This window comes from Mycena indigotica (genome assembly GCF_014461135.1).
Source record: "Mycena indigotica strain 171206Taipei chromosome Unknown Mind.scaff0009, whole genome shotgun sequence".
Classification (NCBI taxonomy): Eukaryota; Fungi; Basidiomycota; class Agaricomycetes; order Agaricales; family Mycenaceae; genus Mycena; species Mycena indigotica.
In genome coordinates, this window is record NW_023503008.1 from 3,368,302 (window position 1) to 3,393,877 (window position 25,576).

The 25,576-nt window shown below is 50.8% G+C and overlaps 8 protein-coding genes across 8 annotated transcripts; 4 read left to right on the top strand and 4 right to left on the bottom strand.

Annotated features, from left to right (window-relative positions):
* Positions 1 to 1,735: 1,735 nt before the first annotated feature.
* Positions 1,736 to 2,886, bottom strand: MIND_01083500 (uncharacterized protein; the record flags this gene model as incomplete). The annotated part of the gene is made up of 4 exons (XM_037367406.1): positions 2,736 to 2,886; positions 2,368 to 2,679; positions 2,101 to 2,310; positions 1,736 to 2,043 (listed from the first exon to the last, which is right to left on the bottom strand). The coding sequence occupies exons 1-4, from the start codon at positions 2,818 to 2,820 to the stop codon at positions 1,736 to 1,738; spliced, it is 915 nt and encodes a 304-aa protein (XP_037216800.1). The 5' UTR covers positions 2,821 to 2,886.
* A 305-nt stretch (positions 2,887 to 3,191) lies between these two features.
* MIND_01083600 (Methylenetetrahydrofolate reductase) lies at positions 3,192 to 5,410 on the bottom strand (the record flags this gene model as incomplete). The annotated part of the gene is made up of 9 exons (XM_037367407.1): positions 3,192 to 3,365; positions 3,421 to 3,540; positions 3,594 to 3,965; positions 4,009 to 4,227; positions 4,276 to 4,473; positions 4,523 to 4,926; positions 4,977 to 5,022; positions 5,070 to 5,273; positions 5,327 to 5,410. 9 exons carry the CDS (start codon positions 5,408 to 5,410, stop codon positions 3,192 to 3,194), a joined length of 1,821 nt encoding a protein of 606 aa, XP_037216801.1.
* A 95-nt stretch (positions 5,411 to 5,505) lies between these two features.
* Positions 5,506 to 6,926, bottom strand: MIND_01083700 (Phosphoglycerate mutase-like protein; the record flags this gene model as incomplete). Its single annotated transcript, XM_037367408.1, has 5 exons — positions 5,506 to 5,979; positions 6,033 to 6,171; positions 6,217 to 6,268; positions 6,315 to 6,679; positions 6,727 to 6,926. The coding sequence occupies 5 exons, from the start codon at positions 6,924 to 6,926 to the stop codon at positions 5,506 to 5,508; spliced, it is 1,230 nt and encodes a 409-aa protein (XP_037216802.1).
* A 924-nt stretch (positions 6,927 to 7,850) lies between these two features.
* Positions 7,851 to 9,372, top strand: MIND_01083800 (uncharacterized protein; the record flags this gene model as incomplete). Its single annotated transcript, XM_037367409.1, has 7 exons — positions 7,851 to 8,068; positions 8,119 to 8,227; positions 8,280 to 8,349; positions 8,399 to 8,571; positions 8,624 to 9,078; positions 9,129 to 9,297; positions 9,355 to 9,372. 7 exons carry the CDS (start codon positions 7,851 to 7,853, stop codon positions 9,370 to 9,372), a joined length of 1,212 nt encoding a protein of 403 aa, XP_037216803.1.
* A 743-nt stretch (positions 9,373 to 10,115) lies between these two features.
* On the top strand, positions 10,116 to 11,922 carry MIND_01083900 (ATP synthase subunit beta; the record flags this gene model as incomplete). Its single annotated transcript, XM_037367410.1, has 5 exons — positions 10,116 to 10,281; positions 10,330 to 10,893; positions 10,939 to 11,257; positions 11,306 to 11,516; positions 11,569 to 11,922. The coding sequence occupies 5 exons, from the start codon at positions 10,116 to 10,118 to the stop codon at positions 11,920 to 11,922; spliced, it is 1,614 nt and encodes a 537-aa protein (XP_037216804.1).
* A 333-nt stretch (positions 11,923 to 12,255) lies between these two features.
* MIND_01084000 (High affinity methionine permease) lies at positions 12,256 to 14,363 on the top strand (the record flags this gene model as incomplete). Its single annotated transcript, XM_037367411.1, has 11 exons — positions 12,256 to 12,364; positions 12,413 to 12,463; positions 12,515 to 12,563; positions 12,609 to 12,732; positions 12,780 to 12,881; positions 12,931 to 12,967; positions 13,012 to 13,510; positions 13,556 to 13,598; positions 13,646 to 13,715; positions 13,763 to 13,927; positions 13,972 to 14,363. The coding sequence occupies 11 exons, from the start codon at positions 12,256 to 12,258 to the stop codon at positions 14,361 to 14,363; spliced, it is 1,641 nt and encodes a 546-aa protein (XP_037216805.1).
* A 414-nt stretch (positions 14,364 to 14,777) lies between these two features.
* Positions 14,778 to 17,517, top strand: MIND_01084100 (H-K-ATPase alpha; the record flags this gene model as incomplete). Its single annotated transcript, XM_037367412.1, has 11 exons — positions 14,778 to 15,004; positions 15,057 to 15,138; positions 15,190 to 15,565; positions 15,614 to 15,808; positions 15,858 to 16,033; positions 16,085 to 16,132; positions 16,409 to 16,415; positions 16,461 to 17,075; positions 17,120 to 17,308; positions 17,385 to 17,423; positions 17,486 to 17,517. 11 exons carry the CDS (start codon positions 14,778 to 14,780, stop codon positions 17,515 to 17,517), a joined length of 1,986 nt encoding a protein of 661 aa, XP_037216806.1.
* Positions 17,518 to 18,459: 942 nt separating this feature from the next.
* On the bottom strand, positions 18,460 to 25,562 carry MIND_01084200 (uncharacterized protein; the record flags this gene model as incomplete). The annotated part of the gene is made up of 24 exons (XM_037367413.1): positions 25,522 to 25,562; positions 25,277 to 25,475; positions 25,063 to 25,222; positions 24,864 to 25,010; positions 24,256 to 24,818; positions 24,060 to 24,208; positions 23,865 to 24,012; positions 23,366 to 23,818; positions 23,168 to 23,311; positions 22,806 to 23,122; positions 22,542 to 22,776; positions 21,967 to 22,498; positions 21,801 to 21,920; positions 21,575 to 21,753; positions 21,330 to 21,529; positions 21,063 to 21,281; positions 20,868 to 21,017; positions 20,680 to 20,825; positions 20,107 to 20,634; positions 19,953 to 20,062; positions 19,736 to 19,903; positions 19,301 to 19,687; positions 19,016 to 19,252; positions 18,460 to 18,816 (listed from the first exon to the last, which is right to left on the bottom strand). Exons 1-24 carry the CDS (start codon positions 25,527 to 25,529, stop codon positions 18,460 to 18,462), a joined length of 5,856 nt encoding a protein of 1,951 aa, XP_037216807.1. The 5' UTR covers positions 25,530 to 25,562.
* Between the last annotated feature and the right edge of the window lie 14 nt (positions 25,563 to 25,576).

Below are 25,576 nucleotides of genomic sequence, written 5' to 3' on the forward strand. Positions count from 1 at the left end.
GGGTGCTCTGGAAGCCGCTCGAATGAGAGAGGAAAAGGCACGGGCCGAACTAGATCGAGCAAACCGAGATGCAGAAGCTTTACGTTGGGAGAACGGGACGTGGAGGAGAAGAGAGGTCGAGGCGAGTTTTTCTTCTTGAACTCGTCCTCTTTTACTAATCCGCAGCAGCTTCAAACCCAGATTCACCATCTTATGCACCAACTTCAGACGTACGCCGCGTTTTACATGCAACAACAGCAACAGCAACATCTTCAAGTTCCTGGCAGTGGCGCGACTAGTCCGAACAGTCCCGCTTCCCCAAATGGCTTTTCACCTTCTCCCTTCGCTCCACCATCTCCCAGCGGTTATGCACCACTATTTCCACCTCCAATGTTTTACGGCTATGGGCCTCAGAGTCCTCCCGCCCCGCCACCACCCCAACACCCACCGCAGCCACAACAAGCAGACCTATTTTCAATGTTGTTCCCCAATGCGTCCACGAAGAGTGGCAGTCGTGGCAGTGCTTCTTCAGCTTCAGCATCAGCTTCGGTCAGCTCCTCTTCCGGAGCGGACTCTCCAGATCTACCCCCGCTTGGGCAGCCGATGGACCGCGGTCGCAGGCGAACGAGGGTCCATACTGCTGACGCCAGATTAGGAGGCCAACGTGGTGGAAGCTGGGAAGAGGGCTGGATCGGTGTTAACGACGATGTCTATGATGATGACTCTGGAGAAATACAAGAGGATGATGAAGGGTTCAGCGAGATGCTCGCTGATGCTATCTTGAAGCGACCAGAAAGTATCCGAGTCAGCTCGCGCAAGCGCAAACAAGAGCCAACTGTCGAATTTACCTTTCCCTCGTTGATGGATTTCGGGGCTGGGGTGCACACTGTTCGGGAGGTTGATATCTTGCCAGAGCTGGGAGGGGCTGAAGACGAAGAAAACAACAACGACGACAACGGGATCGAGATGCGATCAGACCAGCCAGAAACAGACTCAGATAGCGGCGAAGTAACACCTTCGCCTCATGCAACCACAACACCTCACCCAACAGAAGAAGTTGAAGGAGAGCCGACGGAGGAACGGTGACCTTTGGAAAGCATCGTTCGATTCTCGTCATTGTTTTTTTGGTCTTTTTCTTCACGACACTTCGCCAACTTGTGATCGAAGATGACAGACGCTTTTTTTCGTTGGCTTCCACGACTACGCCACTTGCGTTTACAAGACGAAACGTACGCCATTTGTATCTTTATTCCCTTTATTCCCTCTCTTTTGCCCGTTTGGCGTAATCTGGTCCGAAATCATATCCAAAAAGGGCTCCAATCTACGAATGAACTCTCTTCCCCCCAAATTGTATCCACTCGCTGCCCTCATTTACCTACCTACCTACCTACAGACAAAGACACGCCAGAAGTTAGCGCTACATCCATACCCACTTGTAATCAGATAAGTACATAAATCCCAAGGAGATCCAAAGCATTCCGAGGCCGCGCTGAATTACTATAATTGGCCGCGGCGATCGCGCGGTCCGCTCGTTTGTTGTCTTGAGCAGAGGACTGGGCTATCGCGTGCACTCGTCTCGTGCTCAAACCTCTTGGGTCGCATTACGACCCTCTGCTTCTCAGAGCGGCATCCCGCTTCCAAGATGTAACTGGGCGGCGGTCATCAGAACCATGCACATGGAGAGATCATAATAACATGCAAGACCAACACAGCATCAACAGAGCAAAGTTCAGAGCAAAGTCTACGCAAAAAAGGCTTAACCGACAAGCGTGGAGCTGGTACTGGCCGTGTTGCTCCTTGACTTGGTCCGCAGAAATGAACGAATCCTGGAGAAACGCTTCGCCTTGGCGGGCTGGGAGGGCCCGGGCGGCATGTTTGCTGCATCGTTCTGAATGTCTGCATTGGCCATCATCCGGCGCATCCCTTCGAGGGTAGCGCTGACAGAGCCTGAGGGAGAGCTGCTAGTCGGAGATTCAGGAAGACTCAAGTCGATGCTTGCTATCGCTTGCAGTATTGGCGTGGCTGCTGGAGAGGAAGTATTGACAGTGGTCTCCGTAGTTGAGGCTATGAAGATAAAGTGTGAGAACTTTTGTCCAATATAGGTGGAAAATCGCGACTCACCAACACTTGCTGCAGAAGCATCGTTTGTGGCAGTCCTTTGAACTGATGCCTGCGCATCCTCGTGATGCTCTGCGACAGGCATCGTGACAACACTACCGTCCACCTCTTCCACGACGGGAGAGGGAGAGGTAGAAATGGATGCGCTTCTCACTGGCACTGGTGTCGATTGACGCCTCGTTTGTTCCCCGTATTGCTGAGGAAATCCAAATTCTGTAAGATCGCCTGAATCAGAGCTGCTATCGTTGGAATCTGGTGGCCAAGACTGACCGTGTCCACTGCGCTGATTCGATGATGGCCCCATCCCAGGGTTGAAGCCCATAAAGCCATTCGGACTGAAAGGCGAGCTCGGATTACTCCCAGATGAGCTGGCCGTCGACGATGCTGGGCCGTATGACGGGCCATATGACGGGTAATTAGGGCCGAGGAATGGAGGGGTGGGAGGACTGGGATACGGCCTGTTGTAGCCCTCAAACGAGCCTGCCCCGAACCCATACGCGGTGTTGTACGCGTTATCCAAATGGTTGTGTTGTGCAGCTAGGTTCTGGTGAACATCCCCGCTGATAACTTGGAAGGTCCCCCCTATGCGATCGCTAAGATTGAGCAATAATATAACATCACTCAGCCAATGAACGCACCAGAAATGTTAAAGTTCTGTGCCTTATGGAAGAAGGCACCTTCTGCAGACGGGGGCGCGCGCTCTACCTCAGACCGACGGCGCATGTGGACAGGAAGTAAAGACTTTATGTCGGAAAACGACAACGGCGGGATTAAATAGCGGACGACATGAGGCTGAGCACGGCCATAGAAGATGCCAACAGCACCAGGTCAAGAAAGGAAATAATGTCCAAGGAATTGACAGGACAAAGTTGAACAAAGTTTCCAATTCACTAGGCCATGGACACACACAAGGAGTCCGCCTTGTGTCCTCTTGGTGGATAAGGGAAGAATTAGCGGTGCGCAATGAACGCATCTGATTTCATCACCACAAAATGATGGGCAATGATCAACAACTCTGGAGACATTTGGGAAGAAAACTATTGCATTGTGGCTTCACGGAACACTGTATCTACACTTTCTCGATGGCAATGAACCTAAGGCTCACCCTCATCAAATACAAAAGTCCACAAGGCACTTGAGTTACGATAGTCGTGGTGGACGATGCTGACTAGCCACCGGTCGTCACCGACACTCTCAAGCAGCCGTCTTTCTACCGAGCCTGGGCGATACAACGAGGCCCAGTCCGCCCATATTGAGAAGGCCTCCTCCTAAGTAGCAATCGTTCAGCGACCTGGCCAGGGAAAGTGCGGGATGGTACGGTACCTTCCATGTGAGAAACGACTCGCGTTCGATAATGGTCGTCTGAACAATTTCTTGTCCGGGGAAAACACCCCATGTCACAGCGTTCCTGCCGCCTTCAGGAACATTCCCGCGGCACTCGCCCTAGAATAGACAATCTCAAAACTCAATTCAATGGGATAAAGGTGAACACCAACATGTTTGTTTCCCGCAAACCAATGAACCCAGCCGAGGCCTTTCTGTTGTGCGCGATGCTCGATTCGATCCACTTCTGCTTCGGTGCAAAAAAACTCAACAAACCCTTTTTGGAACACATGTCCCGCGCGGGGACCCCATCCGACAACTTCGTCGTCTGAGCGAGCGCCATCAACTGCAGGTTGCGACCCCACAGTCCACCATCCGGCTTCTGTGAGCCGCTCAAGATGCGGTAGGATGGACAATGATTCGGGAGAAAGGGGAGTCGGTGAGAATGGCGTAATGGGGATGCGTGAGTGCAAATGAGCTAGGAAGATAGAGGTAAGATCAGCGTGCGTCCTCGGGTGACCACAATGTTGGAGAACATCAACTGGCTGGGTTTATCAATGAGTGATAAAAAGATGGGAATGTTCGTACTCGGATGGCTGGCCCGCCCCACATATCCGTGCTACCAAACGCAGGACTTTTGAAGTCTCCAAAACGGCCATTCGGAAAGTCATCCCAACTTGAGGCGTTGTTTAGTTCTCCTCGCCCGGCCTCGCTTTCAACCGCAGCAGGAAGATTGGCTAGGCCAAAGGTGGCGGAGCTGGCTGCTGTCGAAGCGGTAATACTCAAATCATCTATTCGGGGTATTTCCTGATGATGATTAGATATTCAATCCGGGGTGGAGTAGAAGTGGATCACATCAATGAGTTTGTTCTGGGCCATGAGAGGTGAGGACGGAGAACTGGTCCACTTGAGGCCTTCGAGGACACGCTGAACACTCTTTTCGAGGTTGAGCGTCGAGATATGGACACCGGGTACGCGGCCCTCCTCAGTCAAACGTTGGATCATGTCGGTGGCCAAAGTCACGCCGTATTCCTTTACCAACTGGTCGTCATTCTGAACGTAGATTCAGTGAGATTAGTCGGAAAGCGAAACACCTCAATACACATATTGGCTCCAAAGCCTGCATAACGGAGTCTGGGACATGAGCACCAGTGAGCTTCGTCAATCGAAGAAACGAAGCGTAAGTTTGGATGGGCATAATTCCTGGGATGATAGGGACTGTGATTCCCGCTGCTCGTACTTTGCTCTCCCATTGGAAGTAAGAGTCGACATCATAGAAAAGCTGGGTGATGATGAAGTCCGCGCCCGCATCAACCTTGAGCTTTAGATACTCAATTTCTGCGCGTTCGTCGTCGAGCTGGCCGGTGTGGCCGTCTGGGTAGGCCGCAACCCCAATACAGAAATGGGCAGCGTATTCCGGAATAGAACGGATGTACTTGACGAGGTCGGCGCCATGTTTAAAGCGAGGGTCGATCGGTGTCCACTCCTCTTCACCTCTTGGCGGATCTGGGGGGTGCTTGAACCCGAAAGTAAGAAAGATCGTTGCAGGGACGCACCTCCTCGCAATGCCAAGATGTTGGTTATACCGCGCTCTTTCGCAGCCTAAGCGCAAGATCAACTCTTTCCACTCCCAGCTTGTCGCTAAGCACCTTCAGCGTCTGGTCGATCATGCCCTGCGCCATATTCGTGCAGGTCAAATGAAGGATGGTGTCCAGTCCATACTCTCCTTGCGTGATTCCAGCCAAATCAAGGCTTCGCTCTTTTGTGCTGCCTCCCGCGCCCCATGTTATGCTCACAGCGAGTGGGGCTAGTGTAGACAGGCGCGCAATACGAGGCAAAAGATTCTCAAAACCCTAACAGGAACAATCAGAACTCATCGATTAGGAAGTAATGAGAGACGCTTGACTTGGTCAGTACGCGGAGGGAAGAATTCGAGTGTGAAAAATGGGTGAGAAGAACGTAAACTGTTGAGTTTGTCGCTCAGCTTCATGATGGTCCAAACGCGAAATGTTTACTAGTCAGCGGATCGCGCATAAACTGATGATGCCGAGTCGGCCGATGACGACCGAAGAATACAGCAGCTAACTAATTTAATCCAACGATGTCCTCTTGGATGTTTGGTGGGGATGTAGTGAGGAACGCCATTTCCCCTGTTGCGTTCGCTATAGCCTTCAGCCCACAACGTTCTACAAAGTCGCCCGCTACGTCTGCACGAGTCTTGTGAATATAGGTCGTGAAATGGTCGAGCGGACAAGTCGATCCTGGGCCAGTTGCGCACCCAGGAATCGCAACAGGGGCATTATTAACGCGAATACGAACAAAGGCCCTCGTCGATATATTTTGCGGTGAAGCACCGGCTATGTGGTTGACTTCCGTGATGTCCTGAGTGGGAGAACAGGCGAGCCGTTCGAGTGCGACATAGCCACGGAATGCGACAAGATATGATGCACGGAATTTGCGCAGTGGGTTTGGAGTTGTGTGTGAGAGAGGATAAACCCCAGGCGTTGAAGAGTTCCAAAGCCCGAGGGCAGAGATGATAGGTGGGAGATTGTTGTCGTGCTGAAACGACTTAAAATCTGTTTTATTGTAGTAAGACTGGGGAGTATATTCACAGTGAATCCCATAATCAGAGGAGGAGGCGTAATGTTTCCACCCGGTGTTGTTTGTCCCGGGCCGAGAGTGAACAGATCCGAGATTGCCTTGACCCAAGGGAATCCTACGGTCGCTGAAAACGGGTTTCCGGGACCGGAGCTATCTCATTAGCCTTAAAACGACAATGGTAGCGCTTGTATTCACCCATAATAATAGTTGAGGTCGTGAGCGTATTCGTACAAGAGCCACTCGTCTTCTAAGGAAGGATGAGTGGAGAGGAAGGAAATCTTAACTGAACATACCTTCGAAAACATCACAAAAACGCGAGTCGCCATCGATCTCCGTTTGGAACCCACACAAGTCTTGCATAACACCAATATCAGAAGCAGTCAAAGTCAACCCCTCCAAAAACTTGTTCAGGCGGGCAGCGATTTGGCCTTGATATGCGGCGCGAAAAGTGCCTGCAACGGCGGAGGTATCTCCGGTGGGGTACAACGGACATCCGGATGAGGGTGTGAGCGAATTCGCGAAAGTATAGTTAACCGAATCCGGCAAGACGAATACATGTGCCCGGTTGGAGGATGGCTGGGTGAGATAGTTCCCTTGGGAGAGGTAACCTCGCCCAAAGAATGTCGCAGTGTCTACTACGCGTTGTTGACCTGCAGACCTATAAAGGTTGAACAACAAATTAAAGATAGAATCCGGGTGATTCACCAAATTGTGATGTTGCCTCCACCTGCAGTAAATCTGTACCGCTTTCGCAGCTCGACGCCAAGGGAAAAGGCCTCGAGAGCTCCGGTAGACGTCAGGTATAGCGGTTCATGCGGAAAATCATCCACGGGGAGAGTCCACGATGGAATGAATGCGAGAGGACCTTTGGCTGTGTAGCTGTTGTTTCTTGGTAAGCTGCTCATGTCGCAAAATGTATGCGGCCTGATCGACTTGACATCCCCTGGGCGTGTTGACGGCAATACCGTCTTGGGAAGGTGCGTTGAAGTAAGGTGAAGCTGGACCCGAATGTTGTAGTGGATCGAAGGAGGCGACTACGAAGACAGGAAACAGGGCCAGTAGAGTGCTGAACTGCATTTGAGTGGGAGAAACTCTGAGAAGCTCATGTTGCTTGGATTCTTATGTTCAGTCCTGCCAACGTGCGTCGTCTTCTTCTTTGAAGAATGCATTTTGGGACTCTGCCTAGGAGGAGGTCGCGTTGCTCTTTTGTGAGGGCGCAAAATGCGGCGGCTGCGACCAGGATTTGGCCAAGTATCGTACTGTCCCACGGTGCATTTTCTCCTTGATACCATCACCAGTTCTTCTCCTCGATGTCTAAGTTGCTTATCCTTTTGAACCCCCTCAACGACCCCAAGACCCCCCTACAGCTCCACTGCATCTTTGATGTTCGTTGTTGCTGGTAGTCCCTGACTTTGTCCTGCCAAGGTCGGACATAACTGAAGTTTTCGATCGAAGAGAGCCTAATCGGGCTCGATTTTGTATGCTGTTTCGGGTTCGCTTGACAGGCCTCTTCGTTGCTGCTGGACAACCTAACACTCTTTGACCCATTTACCCAGAACTGATCCGTGCAACATCTAGTTTCATTAGGACCCTGACGTATTCTCGATTTCAACCATGTGAAACCAACTCTCGACGTATTTAATCTCTGTCGACGTTAGTGGTCACCATTCTTTTTTTCCTTCGCCTCCCGTCTTTCTTTTCCCTGCCAGTCAGGTACGTGCTCACTTGAAAGTCAAATCGGCGCACTGAAATCATCACCACAGGCTCACAGTCTTTCCCCGCACTCGACACCTTCAAATCCGCCTTTCTTTGTTTACGTTGCATCCACGATGCGCACTTCTTCAACTCTTTTGGCCCTCTTGAGCGCTGGCTCTGCCCTCGCTGTCCCGATTATGAAACGTGCCAAGCTTGACCCTGCAGCCACGGCGGAGGCTCATCAACGCGATAACACTGCGACCAGGGCCTTTACCGCGGTCCCAATCAAGGCCTCCAACGGCCTCTGCTGGTCTGTCGACCCCGAATCCGGCGACTTCCGTTCCAATCTGACGTCAGTCTCCTGCCTTGTTTTCTTCCCGCTATTATTTACCTTGAAATTAGCCCCGTCACTCTCGTCGAGTGCAACGGAAGTCCCAACCAGAAGTGGGATGTGATTACCGAGGGCAAGCACACCAACACCCCCGGAAAGGCAATAGTAGTCAGCTCTTTGGTATGTTTGCTCACCAACCTTGCTGCATCCATGAAACTTACTCATATACAAGACTAACGCCTGCTTGAACTTCGATTCCCGCAGACCCGCTGGAAACCAGGTTCTTCTGTTCTCTTGCGGTGGTACGCATGCGATTCTTGAAGAGTTTCTCAATTTTTAACGATCCAATAGGACGTGCCGATGGTGGAGGGGAGATCACCGACTCGCAGCAATTCAACTTCAGAGGTGTTGCTGGCGCGTTCCCGCTCTCCCAGGGCAACGGCAACAACGGTGTCTGCATCACCGCCAAGAATGGACGTCTTGACCAAAGCAGCTGCAACCCTGCAACTGCCTCCGGCGACCAAGTACGTTTTTTTTTACCTCATTTATGGATGATCAATGTCTTACATCCTGAAGTTGTTCACCATCGGCGAGGCTGGTGCCGCTGCTCCCCCTCCCGCTGCTCCCCCTGCTCCTGCTCCTCCCGCCAACAACAACCAGGATAAGCCCACCAGCACGCCCTCTTCGCCTGCGCCCGCGACTACCCTCACAATCAACAAACTCGACGAAGCTGGCACGGCCGAAGCCCAGAAGAAAGACAACGGTGCTGTCCGCGCGGCGACTGCGGTCCCGATCAAGAGTGCAGACGGCAAATGCCTGCGAGCGACTTCCGGAACTGGCGACTTCCGTAACAACCTTGTCCCTGTCGAAATCGTTGATTGCGATGGCAGTGCTACCCAGCAATGGGATGTCATCACTTCCGGCGCCCACAACAACGTTCCTGGAACTGCTTTGATTGTGAACACAGTCATTGGAGCCTGCCTCAACTTGGATGAGCGTCGCCGCCCAGGCAACCAAGTCCTCCTCTTCTCGTAGGTCGTTTGACGAATATTACTTGGCTGTTGTTCATTTTGTTTCTTAGTTGCGGTGGTCGTGCCGATGGTGGAGGAGAGGTGACCAACAGCCAACTCTTCAAATTCGATGGCAAGAAAGCAGGCATTCCCCTCGCTCCGACCAACCAGGCCAACACTTGCTTGTTCAACAACAACGGCCGCCTCGACCAACAAGACTGCAACAACAGCGGTTCTCAGGTTCGTTCTCAATTTTGAGTTCTCTCCGATGACAAAGTAACTGATCTCACTCTACAGCTCTTCACTATCGGTTAAGGAGTGTTGACGACGGGCATATGGTAGAACCAGTTGCTGTACATTAGAGGATACCCACACAGAGTTGACTATTCATGCAACGTTTTCAAACCGAGAAACAACTAGTTGTCCATTTTGATCTGTTCGTCTGCCAACATCGGATTGTAGGACACAACTTGGCGTGAATATCAGAGTTACAGTTGATACTTCTGTGCTCTGAAGAAAGGATGGAGCACAGAAGAAAGGATGTAGTTTATCAACCAGAAACAATTATAGAATTCGAAGAGCACATCATATCATATCTGGGTGTTCGAGCAGATGCACCAATGCCTCCGTCGTGGACAAGCGGGCACTTTGAGCGACCGTCTGGTTGTTTAGCGGACCGCCGACTTGAGAGAGCGTAAAGACGAGGCTCGTGGGTACCAATCTAATTGAAGATAGCGGCGCAAGAGTATGTCCCAAATGATTCCTTGAGCAGAAAATTGGTACTTTAGGTTACTTTCATCAAAGTCGCCTTTTCACAGACAAGACCTAGGATTCAGAGCTATCCGATGAGAGGCAGAGTTAAGCATCGTTAAAGCGTGTTTACAGCATGTTGCGGAGGTTATGCGGACAAAAACAGCGCTCCAAGAACTTGGAGAAGTCTCTTTCGCAGCAATTGATGTGTTTGCAGTTGAAACTCGTCGGATCAGTTCGCACATCATAATCAAGTGGTGTGACTGTCACAGTAGCCAGCGAAAGTTCCCTCCTCCCACCTTCCAACGATGCTCACCTCCCGCGGCGTCGTCCGTCTCTCTAGGAGAGCGGTTAAAAAACCTACTAACGCGTTTTTCTCAACCGCTGCTGTCCTTCCACGAGCAACTCTTCCTTCCCAGTCCAAATCCCAGCAGCGCGTGGGCTCTCGACCGGACACGTCTGTTACTCCTTCTTGTGAGCTGTTCTTGTTTCTTTTCTTCGTGTCACTGACGAAAAACTTAGCCCGCTCATATGCAACCGAGTCCAAGTCGGTTGTTGGCAGCGTCAAGACCGTCATTGGTGCCGTCGTCGACGTTCAATTCGAGACTGATGACCTGCCTCCCATTTTGAACGCTCTCGAGGTCCAAGACTTCACTGGTGGTCGTCTCGTGCTTGAGGTTGCTTCCCATCTCGGTGAAAACACGGTCCGCACCATTGCCATGGACGGTACTGAAGGTCTTGTCCGTGGCCAAAAGGTCGTTGACACCGGCGCGCCTATCCGTATTCCCGTTGGCACTGCTACCCTCGGTCGTATCATGAACGTTATTGGCGAGCCCATTGACGAGCGTGGCCCCATCAAGGGTGTCAAGACCAACCCCATTCACGCTGACCCCCCGCCATTCGTTGAGCAGGCGACAACTGCTGAGGTCCTCGAAACCGGTATTAAAGTCGTCGACCTTCTTGCTCCCTACGCCCGTGGAGGCAAAATTGGTCTTTTCGGTGGTGCTGGTGTCGGCAAGACTGTCTTGATTCAGGAACTCATCTACAACGTCGCCAAAGCTCATGGTGGTGTCTCCATCTTCTGCGGTACGTTCTTCTTCTTGCCTCATGGTTTTTACTCATTTTTTACAGGTGTCGGTGAGCGTACTCGTGAGGGCAACGATCTTTACCACGAAATGATCGAAACGGGTGTCATCAACCTCGATGGCGACTCCAAGGTCGCTCTCGTCTTCGGTCAAATGAACGAGCCCCCGGGTGCCCGTGCCCGTGTTGCTCTGACAGGTCTTACCATTGCCGAGTACTTCCGTGACGAAGAAGGCCAGGATGTGTTGCTCTTCATCGACAACATTTTCCGTTTCACCCAGGCCGGTTCCGAGGTGTCTGCTCTGCTTGGTCGTATCCCCTCTGCTGTCGGTTATCAACCCACTCTCTCAACGGACATGGGTGGCATGTAAGCGTGACTCTTCTATCACTGCACATTTTTCTTACTTCGTCACAGGCAAGAGCGTATCACCACCACCAAGAAGGGTTCGATCACATCTGTGCAGGCCGTCTACGTGCCCGCTGATGATTTGACTGACCCTGCCCCCGCCACCACCTTTGCTCACTTGGACTCGACCACTGTGCTGTCTCGTGGTATTGCCGAGCTTGGTATCTACCCCGCTGTCGACCCTCTCGACTCCAAGTCTCGCATGCTTGACCCCCGTATCGTGAGGACTTGCTTCTTTGTAACTTGTTTGCTTTCTAACTCTGTCATGTCAGGTCGGTGAAGACCACTACAACACCGCCACTGCCGTCCAGAAGATCCTCCAAGACTACAAGTCGCTCCAGGATATCATTGCTATCCTGGGTATGGACGAATTGTCTGAGGAGGACAAGCTCACTGTCGAACGTGCCCGCAAGATCCAGCGTTTCATGTCGCAACCTTTCCAGGTCGCTCAAGTCTTCACTGGTTTCGAGGGCAAGCTTGTACCGCTGAAGGAGAGCATCCGCTCCTTCAAGGAGATTCTCTCTGGTCAACACGACAACCTCCCCGAGTCGGCCTTCTACATGGTCGGCACGATTGAGGATGTCAAGGCCAAGGCTGAGCAAATTGCGAAGGACATGGCGGCTTAGACAACTTGGTCAGCGGGACTACGCGCGTTGTTGTGCTTTGTGGGAGGTCAAACAATAAAAAAAATATTGCTCGTTGCAAAGACGTTCCTTTGTTTCACTTTTTAATACGTTAGAGTATTTGCCTTTGCAGCGGGCTTATTCCATCCTCTCGTCGCATGCTTGCTCTGAATAAAACTTGTTCAAGTGCATCTTGGGTGGGTAGGGTGACCCAGAAACTGAACGAAATGACCCACATATTCCAAGGTTCACTTGTGCTCAACTTGCAAGTCCAATGAACTCAACTCTTTCCTCGTAAACGTAAATAAAATCAGCCGCTGCTCACTTCCCACGTTCATGGCTTTGGCTCGTCACGGTCATCCCAGCCAAGTTGAAGAGACCACCCCATTACTCGCTGGCCAGCCACCTCTTGACCCCGTGGCGGTGGATGTAGTGCATAACGACGGTACTTAAGCAATGCCAGCGGTCAAACTCCGACTGAGGAGCGCACTAGGCACATTTGGCGAGTCCTTCGACAACATCCCCAAGGCAAAGCGGAAACTCGGTGCGCCATGTTGCCACCACTTACGTCCTTGAAGAATATCGTCTGTGATAGGCCTGTTCAGTGCGGTCTTTCTCGTGTTCAACCGCGTTATCGGGACAGGGTATGTTTAATCTGGTGTTTGGGTGTTACTTACACCTTGGTTTAGGATATATGCCACGCCCAGTGTCATTCTACGCTCGTCAGGCAGCGTCGGGCTCGCCTTGACAATGTGGTTGATTGGCGCAATCATCGCGGCCGCTGGGACGGCGGTTTATGTGGAACTGGGAACAGTGAGTTTCTTGTCTGGCTTTGCACATCAAGTCAATAACGCTTTCAGGGCCTGCCGCGGAATGGCGGAGAGAAGAACTACTTGGAATATATTTATCGGAAACCGAGATTCCTGGTCAGCTGCTCGTTTGTCGCGTACACTTTGCTTATCGTGAGCATTCTCTTTTTGCCATCCTTTTTGCTTATCCGGACGCTGAAAGGGCTCTGCAGCAGCAAATAGCATCGTGTTCGGAGAATGTGGGTCGTTTTGTTACTTTATTCGTCCTTCTCAAAGTCTATAGATGTCCTCCATGCCTTGTCGATTGAACCGACACGCGTCGCGTCGCGGTTAGTCGCCGTTATGGTGCTCACATTCTGTCTCGTCACCCACGGCACCCTTCCCGACCTCGGAATTCGTCTGCAAAACACTCTCGGGGTATTCAAACTCGCGATCCTCTCTAGCATTGCACTTGTTGGGGCTCTATCCCTTCTCGGTATCATTCCAACACGCCCTGAATACCCCGCCCCACGCAACTTCGTGTCGTGGCACGAATTTTGGGAGGGCACTGGAAATGGTGGCGCCAACGGTGTCGCGACCGCACTCTACAGCGTCATTTGGTCCTTTATCGGGTATGCCAACGCCAACTACGCGTTGAGCGAAGTAAAAGATCCCGTGAGGACAATCAAACGCGCTGCTCCGCTGGCTATGGGTGCAGTCAGCGTCGTGTATTTACTCGTGAATGTCGCGTATTTTGTGGTGGTGAGTAAGGAAGACGTGTTAGGCAGTAGACGGATTATTGCGTATGTCCTCAATCGTCTTCTAGATCATTTTCTCAGTGTAAACAGGGCCTTATTCTTCCGAAATTTGTTTGGACCAACAACTGAGAGGGTGTGGATGCTGCTAATCATTGGCTGAATGTCTTATTCTTCACATAGGCTCTCAGTGTTTTTATCGCTCTCTCAACCTTGGGAAATCTTCTTGCTGGTCAATTTACACAGGGCAGAGGTCAATAGGTTTTGGGCTCCTCCGTTGTCAACTCATGTCTCCCCTAGTTATCCAAGAACTCGGACGTGAAGGCATTCTACCATATTCAGGCTTCTTTGCTTCGAATAAGCCATTTAATGCGCCGCTAGCTGGTTTACTGACGCAGTACATCGTATCGTGTCTCTTTGTCCTCGGACCGCCTCCCGGGGATGCCTATCTGTTCATGATTAGTAGTAAGTTTCCTCTCCATCTCAGTCGCACTCCCTGATGATCATAGCTTCTTCGTACTCCCTTGCACTAATCAACACTCTCGTGTCATTCGGCCTTATCCTCCTCCATACGCGCATATTCAAAGCATATGCATGGTCGCCGCCATTTGTCGCTCCGCGCTGGGTCTCTGCATTCTTCTTCCTCTCAAACGTGTTTCTTCTCGTCGTGCCGCTCGTTCCTCCGCCAGAAGGAAAGCGGGTTTACGAGGGCCTCCCGTACTTTGTCAGTTCCCATTCGATTTTTGCGAAGCACTCGCTGATAGTGTCGATCCGGATAGTTGCATGCCGTGGTCTCGCTTCTCATTTCCGTTCTGGGGCTTGCCTATTGGGTGATCTGGGCCAGATGGTTGCCGCGGAAGGGTGGGTATGTTTTGGAGAGAGAATGGGTGATGCAGGATGATGGTGTGTCCAGATGGGTGTTTATAAAGAAGGAAGTTCCAAGGTGAGGTTACAATACGTTAGAGTATTGTCTTTACAGTCATTGAACACTTGGTCTGGAGAAAACTAATTGGCTAAGCAAACACGGATGGGTAGGCGAAATCCAGCTGAATAGCTTTGCGACGATTTGCTTGAGCCAAAACTTTGGTTCTGTAACGTTCTCATCGCTCCGGCGAAGCCAAAAGTGCGTGACCATATAAATGTCGGCGCGTCCTGTCACGGACATTCGTTTGTCTTCTCGGACGCCCGCCGCTTGGTGTCTGACCATGCTTTCGCCTGACGACTCCAATGACCGCAGAGCTAGGCCAAGCGCGTCTGTATACCTCGAGTTTCGGTATAAAGGAGCGAGGGGGAATGCCTTCCACCTCATCTCGCCATGTCTTTCATCGAGGCTCCCATTCCTGCAGCGACAAAACTTGCCCACTACCGAACCCTCTCCCCCAATGCGGGCATACACGTCTCCCCTCTGCAGCTCGGCGCCATGAGCATCGGCGACAAATGGGGCCATCTTGGGATGGGCTCGATGGACAAGGAATCGAGCTTCAAGCTGCTGGACGCGTTTGCCGAGAAGGGCGGCAACTTCATCGACACAGCGAACAACTAGTAAGCTTTCTCAGCGCTGTTCTAAAATGCTCGTTTTCATTGTGATCAACAGCCAGGACCAGTCGTCTGAGGAATTCCTGGGCGAATGGATGGAGCAGCGCAAGATTCGCGACCAGATGGTCATTGCAACCAAGGCAAGCTTCTCCTCCACTGGGTTCGCCCGCCACAAGCTCATTAATTGCCAGTATACTGCTCTGTTCCCGCAGCGCAAACCAGGCTTCCTCAACAAGGCCAACCACGCAGGCAACAACGTCAAGTCGATGCATATTAGCGTCGAAGCCAGCCTGAAGAAGCTGCGTACATCATATATCGACATTCTCTATGTGCATTGGTGGGATTGGGACACGAGTGTCGAAGAGGTGATGAATGGCCTCCACAACCTCGTTGTCCAGGGGAAGGTCCTCTACCTCGGCATTTCAGACGCGCCTGCCTGGGTCGTCTCGGAGGCCAATCGCTACGCGAAGGACCACGGGAAGTCGCCGTTTGTCATCTATCAGGGTCGATGGAATATCCTCGAACGCTCGTTTGAGCGTGAAATTCTCCCCATGGCTCGTGCCCACGGTATGGCTTGTCTATCACTCGTGGTACTTGTGCTCAAATGGCTTACAGGTATGGCGCTGGCACCTTGGGACGTTCTTGGGGGAGGCAAACTGCGAACCGATGCGGAGGAAACGGCGCGCAGGGACAGCGGGGAGAAGGGTCGCATGCTTTTCGGCCCTTGGGAGCGCAACGAAACTGAAATTAAGATGTCGCGCGCTCTTGAAAAAGTTGCTGCCGAGGTTGGAGCCAAGTCTATTCAAGCTGGTAAGGAGATTATTGCCTTTCTTAGATCCTACGCACTCACAGTTTCTAGTCGCCATCGCCTATGTGATGCAGAAGGCTCCGCACTGCTTCCCCATCATCGGAGGGCGCAAAGTCGAGCATCTCGTCGCCAACATCGAGGCCCTTGACATCTCTCTCTCGCCAGAACAGATCCAGTACCTCGAAAGCGCTGTTCCCTTCGACCCGGGCTTTCCGAATTCCTTGATTGTAAGCATACCTGTTTGTGTACTATCACCATATTTATTGACGTTTTTGAAGGGAGACGGCACTGAACAAGCTTTCCTAATCAAATCAGCAGGCATTTTGGTGCATTTGCCACGCGTCGAGCCTCTGCGTCCGAGTAGAGATTAGTACGAGGAAAATAAGAGACGTACAAATGACTTGAGCAACACCCGTTTTTGTTTTGTTTTCATCGACTCTGGATACAACTGATTTTTTTTTGTTTGGTGGGGTAGTGGTAATCTGGGTCGTTCGAGTCCCGTTTGATATCTTACCAAATTTCTGACAGCTCTGCTCTTGCCTTGATCTTGAACTGGGAAACAATAATTATCATGAGCACGGGGCTTGAGCGCTTATTGGTAGCCCACGAGTCAGTTTTGTCCCACCACGATCTGGATGTCCACGACTTTCAAAGACGCCTCTGCGCCGTTTGCAAGCACCGGCGATGACTCGTTCCATCCATCCAAACCTGCCGATGTCATCTTGCGTTCAAGCGATGGCTTCGATTTCTACGTCCACGGCGACATCCTCAAGTTTACATCAGAAGTCTTCGAGGGTATGTTGGTCGTTGGCACCAGCGTGGCTGCCGACACAGTTTTGCGCGATGGCAAGCCTGTCGTCGAACTCGCCGAGCCGCATAAGGTGTTGCACCGACTGCTCTCTTGCGCATATCCAATGACGGACCCGCAACACTTGCGAATTGTGGATGCTGAGAGCCTGGACGACTTCTACGCAACCTTCCAGGCGGCTCATAAATATGGCTTCACAATCACCGAGAAGGCTTTAAAGAAAGTCCTCGCCGACTGTGATCTCGTCAATACACTCCCCGCGCGGTTCTTTGCGTTGGGGATCCTCTGTAACCAGTTAGAGGTGACCAAAAAGGCAGTCTACTCTGCTCTCCGACTGAAAATCGATACACGAACTGTGGACTTCCCCGAGATGCGGCTATTGACGTGGGCGCAAGGACAGAGACTGGCTCAGCTCTGTGCACTCTACGAGGAGGGGGTTTCCGCTTGTCTCAAATCCCATCGTACACATACAAAAACACAGCATCCTGTGAAAACATTTGACCAGCCTTTTATTTACCAGTCGGTCGCCGGGGCCGATTGGACCAGACACCGAGTCAGTGGTTGTCCACAAGCACACAAGATGCAATGGGATGGCATCCAGACCGCCACTTGGCTCTCTCGATGGTTGGAAAAGATTACCATTCCTTTGCCACATCACAATGCAACTACTATGGATCCCGTGACGATGTCCACGGTAAGTAATGTCTTGACATCATCCTGCGACGCATGCAACAAACAAGATCGCGTTAACTTATTGATCTTCAATCGAGTCTTGAACGACCAGCTAGATGATTTCAATCGACGTTTTGGTAAGCTCTTGCAAACTGAATTCAGAGCTCGAGGTCTCTTGATTGACCTATGTAATGTCCAGATGCGCATATGGATTGCAGTGTCTGCATCTGAATGTGTATGATTGTAGGTTGGGAAGGATGCAAAGCTAATGAAAACTACTTGGTATAGTTTAGCGGAAGGGAATAAATTATGCTCAGCAGAGTGTCATAAAATAAGTTTGGTGTAAGAGAGAGAGAGAGAGAGACAGAGGGAGAGGAAAAAGATAAGCTCAATGAAGGTCTTATTTGCTGACTGCTTTGGGGGGGAATCGAACCCCCGGCGGGTCGAATCGCAAGCGAATCGACTTGGCAACGACCCAGGTTACCACTACCCCACCAAAGCTTGTTTAATGGACATTTTGGAGTAGTAGGATGGTAAAAACATCGAAAGAATACCGCTTTTCTATAGAGAAACCACGGATCCCTTGTTTTTGACCATCTCTAGCGTAAATAACGCGTTTTTTTGGTCCTGGAGCCCTTTATTTATGGTACGGCGATAAGAGAAAGGCTACCACTACCCCATGAATTGTCCCGACGCGTCTATAAAGGCCGTGAAAGCCAGAAATCTGCTCCATCAGAAGGTTTGATGGCGGCCTGCGGTATTGCTTGTAATGCTCTGTAATCACTTACTGAGCTTATCAAACCTGATTCAGTATATCTAGAGAGCCACTACCAATCCTACCATACTAGCATTTCCTCTGTGTGTGTGGCTTGTGTGGAGGGAATCGTCTGATTCTACCATCACTCACCATCAACCCATCAGTGATTTCCAGAAGGGTTTGATGGCTGCACGTTGCTAGGTATTACGCAACTCTGCGACGTTAGTATTATTGAATGAGATGTGTAGCTTATACTCGAAGCGATATAGTTTCTTTGATGCATAAAATCTAACATAACTAAGGGAGGGTCCACGCTCAAAAAAGCTCCACCCACATATCCGACAACTCCATGACCCGCTCGCTTTCGGGTCTACCGACCGCTATTAACAACACTTGGTAAAGTAATTAGCGCTGCTCTACTTATACGGAATACCGTTCTGGAGTCGCTGGAACTCGTCATACGCAGTACTGCGGACATTCTCATGCGCATTCTTGATGACGCTCATCATCCACTCCGCCGCCTGCCGCTCATTCAAGCCCAACGCAAACCGATCCCGTAGCCGCTTGATTGTCGGCTCGCCTTTGAACGAGGGCAGCCCGGTGTCAAGCATCAATTGAACCGTGTTGACGAGCTGTTCCGCGTGAGGGCGGATGGCGAGGAACGCTTTGACCGTGAGGTTCTGGAAAAGCTGGTAGCCTTGCGAGTATCGTCCTCCCATTAGTAGAACCATTTCGTGATTAAGCTTGAAAGAATGCGGCTCGAATTTTACTCCCTGAAGTTGTGTCAGCATGACAAAAAACGAAACGAGATGCAACTGACTCCGGGGCGTAATCATCAAACGGAGAAAAAGTCAGTTACGAGGACAAGAAAGAAGGGCCAAGATAAACTTATCTATGTCAAACAGGAACCCAAAGTCTACAAAGACGTCAGGACTATGGTCTCTTTCTGTTTGAGCACGCACCGATATGCACTATATGCCCTTCTCCGTCAATCATAATATTGCCGTTATGACGGTCTTTGATCTGGAGTATGTAGCACGCGACAGAGTACGCAGCCATCGACTGGATGAAGTTCAATCGCGCTCTTTGGAATGCGACAGTGTCTTGTCCACCATACTTGGCTACGAAAAAGTCGAGTAGATCGTTAACTTTGGCCCGCCCCATTTCGTCTCGAGATGTCGCATTCGGAACCACGTCAATTACTCCGCACTGTTGATGAATCAGCTGCAAACTTTGGTATGAAGAGAACAGACGAACACCTGGAGCCGTTGCCGTAACACGATAAGGGAACAGGTACAACGTCAAGCCAACACTCTCGAAAATGTTCTTGAACATGGCAATGACTTGGAGCGCAAGAACATCCTGCCGACAATCATCGCCGACTTTGAAGATCGCCTGCTGCCAAACATCGTATTCGACCCGCGTCTTCACAGTGTCGTTCCCGTCAAGCAACGATTCAGGGTTCTCGTTGACCACAATCATGTCCTTGCGCACTTTGAAAGTAGCCATGAATGGCGCCTTGGCATGACTTTGCAGTGGCCGGCCGGACTTCTTGTCGATGTCAACGACGATACCATCGGGATTGCTGGGAAGATAAACGCCAACGTCGACCGTGATCTTCGCCATTTCTTCGTCAATTTTCGCCTATCATAATGTTAATAAAGTGGCAGCAAAGGAGAGCTAAACGAGGACCTTTTTCTCTGGCTTTGTTTTTTTGATGTACGGCTTGAGCTTGCCAGAAATCGACGTAACCTCGTTGAAGAAGCCAAACTCCCGATCGTAGAACGCGCGAGCTTCACCAGAAAGAGAAGCAACAACTTCGTCGGTCATTCGATCCAGCGCAGGCTTCATAGGATCTTCCTGCATGTCGAGTATGAGGAAATGGCTCAACGGTTGCTTTGAGACTCACAATTTCGGCTGCATCATCCTTGTAGCAGTTGGCCTTCATGTTCCATATGATTTGATGGCAGAACAATTGCGAGATTTTGGCCGTCTCGAATATGAACCGAGCCACATAGCCTAGGAGGATGAGGGACATATTGGGAATGCTGGACCTAACGCACCGAGATCATCATAACGAAGGGCCTGTACTACTTGAGGCACAAAGAAAAAGGTGAGATCAACTGGATGTTGTTCAAGTACTCGATGAGCATATTGAAGCACGAGTGGATCGTTCTTGAAGCGTCGTTCAAAGAAAGTATTGGCAATTACGGGTGGAACCGGGGCCCAAAGCAGGAGGTGCTTCAAGTCTCGTTGAACATCGGCTTCGAGACGATCGCCGAGGAGGAACGGGATAGCCTCCGGTGTGTCAAGAACATCACGAGTTGTTGAGCGGACAAGTTTAGTGACCTCGTTGCGCACCACGACAGCACTTTTGAAGCGCTCAGGGAGGTGAACAGCAATGGCAGGGTCAATCTGCCAGACCGTGCGGACCATAGTAGCCCATGAGGCCTCGAAGAGACCTCTCTCGACATGGTCAGAACCCCGCTTTGGATCGTTGACGGGGTTTGCCCAGACAGAGAGACGGTTGAGCTCATTTTCTACGAGGAGCTTCAACGGATGGTTGATGCTGCGCAACTTGAGGGTGAACTCTGCGAAAGAGTGAATGACAAGCCAAGGTGATTAGCATCACTCACGTGATGACTTTGATTCTGATTGCACGGGAGCCAGACTGGAGATGACCGCTGAGCCACGGACGGCGTCGGTTTGGAGGTAGGAGAGGAATTCCGAGACGACCTTAATGTCTGCATCAACTTGCACTCGATTGGCACCAAAAGACCATCTGGCTCAAGTTAGTTATAACCACAAAGGATATTGAACTGACTGTGGGCGAACAGTGAACCATGAATATGCGACCTTATACAAGTTTTCTCTGAGAATGTTCTCGCAGTAAGAGTCGAGATGTGAGCTCTTGAGTGTCTCAAAGCCAAATAGTAGGAAAGAGAAGCGCGGTTCGCGAGCTAATGCATGGGTACTGATTGAATTGTTACAACGGAAAATGTCGATAAAAACAACCCACCTCATGTGTTTGTGTGCCCGAGCCGAGCGGAGAATGAGATGCTGGATAAGGAACATCACACCAGGTCGCCGATACCTTGCTGCTTGTAATCGACTGAACAGCATTTGCAGTACGAGCACATGTGGAGTCAACAGCCGACGCGCATTCGACATTTCTCGGTCAATAGTTTCCTTGTCCGTGGGGCTGTATTCGATTGGATGGTAAAACGGGTCATCGTAGCTTGGAGAATATCAGCGAAATAGTGATAACAAGGACACAAATCCATACTTGAGGGAAGTTGAGAATATGCCTTTCTCCTGGCGAATAGTATCGGACCACGCTGCTAACACCTCTCCCATCAAGCCAACTTCGATGTCGGGCTTCTCTGCAATTGTCCAGGTCCAGATCTCAATTCCAGCAGACACTGCTGATGGGGTCGAGACTTCAAAAGGCAGCGCAACAAGGTAGTGAAGAAGTTCGAAATCACACTGAAGCAGATGAGAAGACTGGTTGGCAACAATTGTCAAGATTACCTGAGGCAGTGAAATGAGGGTAGCAGCACAGCGGAATAACAGGCGTTTGAGGTCTTGCACAGTCGCACTGCTAACTTTATTTCGAATCTCCTCAAATGTGCGCGCCATCTTTGCCTTGAGCGCCTGGATTTCTGACGACGGTGCAGCTTGTGGAGGCAGTTTCTCAAGTTGGTCAGCACCTATTACTCATGCATCAAATAATGATTGCAGGGTTAAGGACACAAACCTTGACGACTTGCAAGTCGAATACCAGCCGCTTCACCCGCAAAATAGCCCTTGCTAGCTATTTGACTTGCGAGAGACTTGGCCCCGTCGGTCTTTTTGGTCGACAAGGTTGACAGAGAAACTACGGAATGTGAACTTGAGGGAGAAGGGATCCAAGCAGGACTCACCAAGTTGTCGTTGAACAGGGCCGATCGACTTGCCAAACTGCTCGGCCACAGATGCTCCAAGCTCAGTCCATTCCGCCCCAGTGGAGGAGTTCCCAGAGAGGTACTTTTGCAACGTCGACTGAAGTTCAACTGGTGCCCGACTCAAAGCCAGTTCGAACCAGCTGTTGGCGTTTCGATGTAGTAGTGCGAGGATCTCATTGCGAACACTATAGCTGTCGGTTAATTGCAGTGTGATTCCCGTGCGATCCGAATGGAACTCATAAGTCGGGTTGTATTCGTCGATGAATTCATTCTCGCAAGCACGCCGAAGAAGCGTGAGGACTTCAAGAATCGCGAATACGAGTGGTGGGTCGCACATGAGTGACGGGAATGAGGTGATAAGGCGGTTGAGGAATTTGGACGCAATGTCTCGAGCCTTGGCAATCCTGTGTGTGCTGCATATCAACAGAGTTTGGAGTTCTGTGGATAAAGACTCGGGGAGTGCTTGTTGCGCCGCTTGAACATTAAGACTACTTATGCACCCTCGAATGACCTGCGTTGTTTAGAGTCGACTCAGTAGTGTGATATGAAAATACCTTTTCTGCGATGGATTCCATGCATGCACTTAAGCCAGGATGCTTGTTCAAGCTGTCGTTAATGAAGTAAGACACCAATGACGACGTTAATCCGGCAGCTGAACGCATAGATTCCATGTCATGCATAGTAAGCAAAAATATAATCTGGCCGGTCGACAACGATCGTATGTCGCTTGCGCGGAGGGAGATGTGTGTGGTTAAACTCGATTTACGTTTCGATATGATCTGGAAAAAGCTTAGTTCGCCGATTGGTGGCTAGAAAACAGACTTGCGGTATGGGCATAATCCTGTCTTATCACCGAATTATATTCGACGACGCTTGCAACCGAGTCATGAGACTCTTCCAGGACCGTGGCAGGAGTCTTGGCAGCGATGCGGGAGAGAGCGGGTCGCTGCCACTCCATAGCCGAGTCTTCCTCGTCATTGGAAGTGAAGCCAAACAAGATGCAGAGGAACCACATGTTACGGAACAATGAAATGATAGTTTTGTCCGCCTTCGTCTGCGGGTTGAAATCTTCGTGGGCAAGAAGAGCGTCGATGGGAAGGAGAAGTGAGGCGAGTTGCTCAATCATATCGTCGGTCTACAAAGCGCGTTAGGAGTTTCTCAACGGGCATAAACCACAGACCTTAATATGGTGATTCGAAATCTTCAAATTCTGAATCGCAACACCCTTGTCCGCAAAGAGAGTCAAGAGTTCTACGAGGTATATCTCGTAGAGCTCAGGTCGGCGATCGAGTTCTTGAGCGAGCCTTGTTTGTGCTGCCAGCACCTATATTTATTGGCATTATGTGAGACAACGTTGGTGCGAGAAGTTCTTTCTGACCATGTTATTGGAGAACCTCGGATCATCCGGGTTAGCTGATCGGTTGATGACCGAGAATACCCGAATGATGTCGATAAAAGCACTTTCTGGGGCAGACAACGCCAGATCGACCAAGTTATAGGCAATGGCCGCCTCAACAGTCGGCTCCGCTGAGCGCAGCCTTTGCAGAAGCATCGAAATCGTTAGTCGCGTGACCTCCTCCATCTTGAACTCCAACGCAAGTCGAGTAACGACAGAGATAGTGCTGATTCCAATGAGACGCTTCTCTTCTTCGGATAGTCCGCGTAGGCCAGTCTCCACTGATTGAATAGTAGCATGGTCTTGACCATTATATAACGGATTGCTCATTAACTGGGAGCTACTGGAGCTCTCGAAGATCTCCTTACTCGTGGCAGCAATGTAGTTGAGCAGCGAATACATGTTGGACATGATGAGGTCGTCCCCTGGGGCCAGCTGCAGATGGTCAACCTCAAGAAATCCTTATGAAATGATGAGTTACTTTGATGCAGGCAGCAAGACATTTCGCTGCGGCAGCAAGTGGTGGAGGGGCGCGCGTTTCTGAGGCAAACTCGAATTCGAATATAGGCAGAGGCGATGTCACAAAGCGGCGAAGATGTGCTGCCATATTTCCCGCAATGTCTGGGAAACTGAAAATTTGTCAGGAATGGAACTAGACAGCAACCATAATACTCACTTGTGCACCAAGACGATCGTTGCCTTGAGCGCCGCTTCTTGCACGAGGTTGTCAGAAATTGGAGACTGGTCGCTCAAGAGGAGGAGCAATCGAGAGTACAAAGCTTCGTCGAGTTTGTTGATTGCTATTGAGCAAATCGAGGCCAGTTTCTGCGATTTATCAGTATAGGCGTCAAACTGAATGAAAAAAAACCTACCAAACTCTCGGACATTGTTTCGTATGCGTAGGTGTCCAAAGATGGCTCTGAATCCATCTCTTGAATCTGGACATACAAGTCTCCGAAGCATTTCATAGAGTACTCCACGGTCTTGCGTAGGGTGTCTTCAATCTCGAGGTCCTTGATATCGAGCTCGGAAGCAGCATGGCGCGTAAGTGCGACCCACGCCTTGTTCGCTGCCGCGGCCTCACTGAACGGACCTTGCCGCGACGATTCTGGAGGCACGAGAACTTGGGCAAGGACGGTCCAGTTGGTCTCGATGACGCAACAAACAATGAAATAGCCGCTGAGAGGCCGGCCGCGCGAAACATAACGCGAGACAAATGTCTGCACGTAATGAAGCGTTTCCAAATCTGTTTGCTCTTTCTGCAGGATGTCCGCGAGTAGATGGTTGAGTCGGTCAACAACATCTGGTACGCCCAAACCGGCAAGCTGGTGGCAGAGCTCACGCCATTGGGTGATGGTCCATTGGAAGGAGGTTGAGCTGATGGCACGGTATAGACCGTGTAAAGCGGGGGTCAGCTGTGTCAAGATGTCGAGCGCTAGAGGATGTGAGTAAGAGAAATATGTAGAATGGCGGCACGCACCGCTGGAAGTGGCAATCTCCTCTACAATGTGTGATATGAAGGAGAAGATAGCGTTGGTCGCTGCTTCGCTGTACTTGGCATGGGATGTTGATATTCTGAGCAAAGCGGAAACGGTGGAAAAGACGAGTTGATCAGGGAGTGCCCATTCTACGTCGCCGGTGAGGAAGGGGTGGCCGACACAAACAGGGAGAGTGTTCACCTTCCCAGGAGAGGCACTTGTCAAAGTCGATATAAGGGACATCCCGCAACACATCGATGAGCGCCGGCATTAGGGTATCGATGGCATTGTCGATGTGGACTTGGGGAAAGTTGACGACGAGCTCGCCGAAAGCAATGTTGCAACGAACTCGTGAGGCTGACTGGTTGAATATTTGTTCAGCTTCATATACTGTGAGGTGATAGAAGAAACAAACCATGAAAACCCTCGGCTCTCCGCCTTCATCTTCTGGGTCTGCAGTCCCATTACCGTTCACCAGGAGGGCTTCGGTGGGGTCAGCCCTTGTCTGAACTTTGGATGTTATGATGTCCTGCGCATAGGACAAGTCATCTTCCGCCTCAGAGACATTTGAAGCAATGTCGGAAAGGATCCTCTGGTGTATATTCAGTTCAAGGCTGCTTCCAGATCAGAGAAAGACGGAGAATGCGCGAAAACACAGACCAGTCCATGACGCCAAATATGTACTGGAAACGTCCAGTTGCACTGCCACTGGCAC